The 6,153-nt window shown below is 28.2% G+C and overlaps 1 protein-coding gene across 1 annotated transcript; it reads right to left on the bottom strand.

Annotated features, from left to right (window-relative positions):
• Nucleotides 1–902: 902 nt before the first annotated feature.
• On the bottom strand, nt 903–5,452 carry LOC115233693 (dentin sialophosphoprotein-like). Its single transcript, XM_029804256.1, has 6 exons — nt 5,127–5,452; nt 2,283–4,882; nt 2,087–2,200; nt 1,632–1,782; nt 1,247–1,441; nt 903–1,060 (listed from the first exon to the last, which is right to left on the bottom strand). The coding sequence occupies exons 2-6, from the start codon at nt 4,863–4,865 to the stop codon at nt 1,014–1,016; spliced, it is 3,090 nt and encodes a 1,029-aa protein (XP_029660116.1). The 5' UTR covers nt 4,866–4,882; nt 5,127–5,452; the 3' UTR covers nt 903–1,013.
• Between the last annotated feature and the right edge of the window lie 701 nt (nt 5,453–6,153).

Below are 6,153 nucleotides of genomic sequence, written 5' to 3'. Positions count from 1 at the left end.
TGAATTTATATATATATATAATTATACTTATATATAAATCATAACATAAATACATATATATATGTAAATTTATTATTGGCAATTACTCATTGTTCAATTTTAATAATGTTATTGAGATTTGTAGATTAAATTCATGTAATGAAAACATGATCGAAAATTTTCCTACGCCACAAAATTTAATATACCAACCATAATTGTTTTTAATGATTGCAGATTATCATTTTGAATATTTAAAGACAAAATAAAAAAATAAATAAATATTAGAAATGATTTTCCTCTTCAATAATATATGTGTGACTTCTTTTTACTTTATTTATTTCATATAACAGATTTAGTCTATATAACTAAAATATCCAAATTTTGGAAATTATTAGATGCAATGTTAACGAACTAAAGAATTTTAAAGTGTCCTGATTATAGATCCTGAATTTTGTTGTGAAAATTTTTCAAAGGTTTAGAGATTTTTGTTGACAGAGTAAAAATCGAAAGTTACACATTTATTATCGAAAATTATTAATTAGTCTTGTAAAATGCTGGTATGCTACAAAATTGACAAATATGCATAATTGATAAGCATAATTTAGTATAAAATTGAGTGTAAATTTGTAAATTAAATAAAATATATCTAGAATCATATTTTTTCTTCTGGATCTGTTATTCTTAAATAACAATTTAAACGATTGATTAATTATTATATTTAAAAAGAAATATAAACTTAATATTTTCGCACATTTAAGAAACGAAGTTTATTTTTAGTTTATTTTTATTTTAGTTTATTACAGTAGTATAAGTAAATAAATCTCTTGTATCTAAATCTTTTTCTTGTTTATTCATATATTTATTTACATTTATTTATTGTATCTATTATATAATATATGTATAGCATTGGAACTCAGTAATTGCAGAAAATATATATATTCAGATATCGAATATTCAGTACATTTTTTGTGTTATAATAAAATAGTTTTTTAAATTTCTCTGCTTAGACATACCCTTATGTTTTATGAATGAATCTATTTTAATCGTCCTTTCTTAGTCGCAAATTGTTCACTTTCAAGATCTATAAAAATATATCTATATTAATATCAGCTCGATAAAAAAAGTTTATCTTTTACTAATATAATATCTGAGAAAATAATTTAGAACATAAAAGTAATATCTCTATGTTTATATATTTTATTATATATATTAATACTTGTATATCGATTAGGACATTATATATAATAATTAGCAACAATTGATTTACCTGAACTTCTTCGTTTGCGCTTATTGCAATCAACTTTCATTTTTGAACCTGTGTCATTTGTTTGCCTATTATTTATGTTTGACGATTCTGATTCGAAAGAAATAACAGTATCATAAGAATTTGATATGTCTGATTTCTTCAAACAATGTGACAACCTTTCTCGTACAGTAATAGTGCTGATTTCTTTAATATTCACTAAAAAATGAAATAAGATCAGTTACAAGAGTTTCTCAAATATTCAATAAAAATGTACAAAAATGTGTTAGTTTTTAGATATATTCCATTTTATTATTAAAAAGAAAAGTTTATAATTTTGTTTGATTAAATGTACAAAATGTAACATTTTCGTCATCCATAAAAAAATAAAAAAAGAAAATCTATTCACCTGTCTTATAAGGTATTCGTTGTTTACCAGTAGCAAAAATGCAAGATACGGTACCCACTTTTCTACGCACGATTCTGTATTTATCTTCTCCAAATTTTATCGTTTTTTCTTTTAATGACAGCAATTGACCCTGCAGATTGCACTGTAAGACCTACGAAATTTATAAATCAACATTTTAATTAATCTAAAAAAATATTTACTTCAAGACTATTATTTTATTTTTGTATAACTTAATGCTTCAGGAAACAAATTAAAATTTATTGCACAATTAGATGCTAATTAGTAATTAATTTCTTGTCTCAATTATACGAATCTGCTTTTCCTATATTTACAGGATATTAATATTAAAATTGAAGATGTTTATTGCATTGTGATAGGATTGCTTATATAATTTGTTAAAACACTAGCATTCCCATGTCTTAAAAATTGGTTTTAAGAATAAATTGGTTATTTACTTTATTTGGAACATTCAAAATAAAAGCTTCGTCATCTTCAGAAAGATCCGCCAGCGTAAAACCCGCTGGTATCGGTTCTGGAAGTAACTTTTCGTCCTCGATTAGTTGCTCTAACTGAAAATATAATAATTAAATAACACTCGTCAAATAATATTCGTTTAAGGAAGAAAATTGAGGAAAAAAGAGAGTTACTTACATTGTATGGTCTATAATGGCTAGAGATATCAAGCTGCACATTTGAACAGTTTGTCGATACTCGTTTGTTTTGTTCATGTCTAGGTTTACACCACGTTCCAAGTTCGCTGATACAATCGCTCATTCTATCTTCGCTTTTATCACAAAAATTCTCTTTGTCTAATAAAGATTTATTTCTTGAAAATTGATTTATAGATTCTTCATTAATGCACGAAATGTTATTTTCAGAAACTCTCAACTGAAAACTTTCTACATCTTCTATACTTTCATTCTGATTATCATCGTTATATACATTTCCACAATATTGTATTTCCTTTAATGAATTTTTGTTTACAGCAGATTTAGATGAGTTATTGTTTTCATATGTACAGCTCGTTAATAATATAGTTTTATCATCTTGCTTTCTTATCTCTTTTTTTATGTTTGGTGGATCTTCTTTCTCTTTTGTACGAACTGGTGTGGTTTCTTTGCTGCATATATTACTGTCTTTGCTACATAAAATATCTGTATTGATCTTTTCGCAATTAATTCCATCATTTTCCAACATATCTTTGCTACAACAGCTTGTATCAGAATCATGCTTTTTCGATGTTTCAATGGTTATATATTCATCATCACTCTGATTAGAATCACTGCTCACAACCAAGTTTAATTTTGCCTGCTGCTGAAGCCGCTTTTTAGTTTCAGGTGATATGTAATTTGCATTATCCTCTTCATTGTCAGTTTCCAATGTTATTGATACATTATTATCAGTTTCTTCTGCTTTCAATATTTCTTCTTGGGAATTAATATCATTTTTTTCAATATTTATATTATCATCTTGCTTGTTTATTATCATATACTTTTTATTGATAATTTCACTATAGGTAATTTTAGGTAACAATTGCTGCTTTTCAATATTGCAGGAGTCTTTTAGTTTCACAGAATGCGTCTTATCTTGATGATTAATTGAATAAATCTCTGTGTCCTTATCTATCTGATTCGATTGAAAGAAATTTGTTATTTCTTGTTCAAAGGATTCCCTTTTTCCATTATCTTGTTCTTTTAAAATATTATCGCAAGATTTTGAATGTACATCCTTTACCTGATCCTCCTTAGGAAATAACGATTGCTGCTTATGTATATCGGATGAGTCTTCTGATTCCGTAGAAAGCATTTTTTTATAAGAATCAATAGATTGATTCAATAAATCATTTTTATCTTTGTTATTTATCAGATAAATTTCTGCATCCTTATCAACCTCATTTAATTGAAGAGAATTTATTACTTTTCCATCAGAAGATTCTTCTTCTTTACTATCTTGTTCTTCTAAAATATTACCACAAGATTTTGTATGTACATCCTTTACCCAATCTTCCTTAGGAAATAACGATTGCTGCTTATGAAAATCGGATGAGTCTTCTGATTCTGTAGAATGCGTTTTTTTATAAGAATCAATAGATTGATTTAATAAATCATTCTTATCTTTGTTATTTATCAGATAAATTTCTGCATCCTTATCAACCTCATTTAATTGAAGGGAATTTCTTACTTTTTCATCAGAAGATTCTTCTTCTCTACTATCTTGTTCTTCTAAAATATTATCACAAGATTCTGAATGTACATCGTTTAACCGATCCTTCTTAGGAAATAACGATCGCTGCTTATGATTATCGGACGAGTCTTCTGGTTCCATAGAACGCGTTTTTTTATAAGAATCAATAGATTGATTCAATAAATCATTCTTATCTTCGTGATCTATAGGATAAATTTCTGCATCCTTATCAACTTCATTTAATTGAAGGGAATTTCTTACTTTTCCATCAGAGAACTCTTCTTCTCTACTATCTTGTTCTTTTAAAATTTTATCACAAGATTTTGAATGTACATTCTTTGCATCATTTTCCTTAAGAGATAATGATTGCAGCTTTTGAATATCTTCTGCTTTCACAAATTTCGTTTTATTTTTCTGATTCGTTAAAAAAATTTTTTTATTGATATTCTTATCAATTGGATTTAATTGGGAAGAATTTTTCTCTTTTTTGTTATTTCGTTTCTCTAAAATGTTATCATTATTTATATCCTCCTTAGAATTTTCTGAAGCGATTGTTTCGACTTTAGCAATCTTTTTTATATTAATACGTTTTTTAGATACACTATCATTACATTTTACTTGCAATAGTTTCCTCTTTGGTATGCTTATTTTCATATTCTTGATACTGTTCTCCTTTTTATGCTTAGTGTTAATCTTCCTTTTAAAGTCTTCGCAATCTTCTTCAGTGAAAATATACCTTTCAGGATCATCAATTGAATGTTTGTTCTCTATCAAAGAACTATATATAATATCATAGTCAGTATCGGATAGATTATCAGAATTATCAGTATCAATATCATCAATCACATTCCGTACGACATTAGTCTTTAATTTTACATACTGCTTGTAATCTTTCACACCACAATATTTTTTTATTTTGGCGTTGAATGCTTTTGTTCTTCTTCGTATTTTCGACGATGGCGTAAATTCATGTATCAATGAATTGTCAATCATTCTATCTTTTATATGATTGTCCTTAACAATCCAACCAATAGTCTCGTGAAAAGACATGACGTTTTATTTTATATCTAAAATAAATATAAATAAAATATTTAAAAGAAACATGTTCCTCAGCAAGTAATTTGATTGCGACGGAAACAAAGAATGGTCACATGGCCATAATAAAAGCAATAAAACAGCCTCGCTAGAAAGACGCTAATAAGCGTATTTTTTACAGAAAATATGAGGTTTTTGGAAATGATTGATTATAACTTTTAAATAAAAGTATTGTCTCTCAAAAAACGAGAAAAATCAAAAAATTGAACAACATACCATTGATGATATAAGATGCGTCCAGTTCGAATCACTGATCTCTATACGTAATTGGATATGGCATAGGGTGAAATAACCGTAACCAATTGAAGCTAGAAATTGTGGGATCTTTCTACAATATTACGTTTTTGCATAAATGCGCTTTACTTGATACTATTTTCGTTTCGAAATGTAAATTTTTTATTCACACGCCCACGCCGCTATTTTTCGTGAGACCCTTTTCCTAGCTGGTACAGTGGCGCTAACTGGATTCATTTTAGAGCCGGCGGAATTACATGGCCAGATCCAATGTTGTTCTCGGGGACAATGTTGTTCTCGGGGACGCTTTCTCGCGCATGCGCGTTAAACATGGCCTTAAGCCCGTATCAGACTACGCATTGAAAATTGAAGATTGAAGATTAAAGATTGGAATTTGACTAATCAGAACAAAAGGAACTAAAATTTCTTTGTCCTGATTGGTCAAATTTCAATCTTGAATCTTGAATCTCAATCTTCAATGCGTAGTCTGATACTGGCTTTAAGATACGTGTCAAATTTATAAGAAAAAGGGTACTGTTAAGCCCTCTGCTCAGATAATGTTAAGAATAATCTAAAATGTTTTACAAATTAATGAATCACAAATAAATAATAAAAAATTAATAAAAGACGATTATAATTAGCTTAAAAAATTTCTGGCATTAAACATATTATTGTAAGTAATGTACGTACACAAATATGTACTACATACGCCGTCGCTGGATTTCTCTACCAATGCGCTGCGCATGCGCGAGAAAGCGTCCCCGAGAACAACATTGTCCCCGAGAACAACATTGGATCTGGCCATGTAATTCCGCCGGCTCTAAAATGAATCCAGTTAGCGCCACTGTACCAGCTAGGAAAAGGGTCTCACGAAAAATAGCGGCGTGGGCGTGTGAATAAAAAATTTACATTTCGAAACGAAAATAGTATCAAGTAAAGCGCATTTATGCAAAAACGTAATATTGTAGAAAGATCCCACAATTTCTAGCTTCAATTGGTTACGGTTATT

This window comes from Formica exsecta, unplaced genomic scaffold (assembly GCF_003651465.1).
Source record: "Formica exsecta isolate Colony F162 unplaced genomic scaffold, ASM365146v1 scaffold182, whole genome shotgun sequence".
NCBI classification, from domain to species: domain Eukaryota; kingdom Metazoa; phylum Arthropoda; class Insecta; order Hymenoptera; family Formicidae; genus Formica; species Formica exsecta.
Note: the sequence above shows the minus strand (reverse complement) of the source record. Positions and strands in the feature narration are given on the sequence as shown.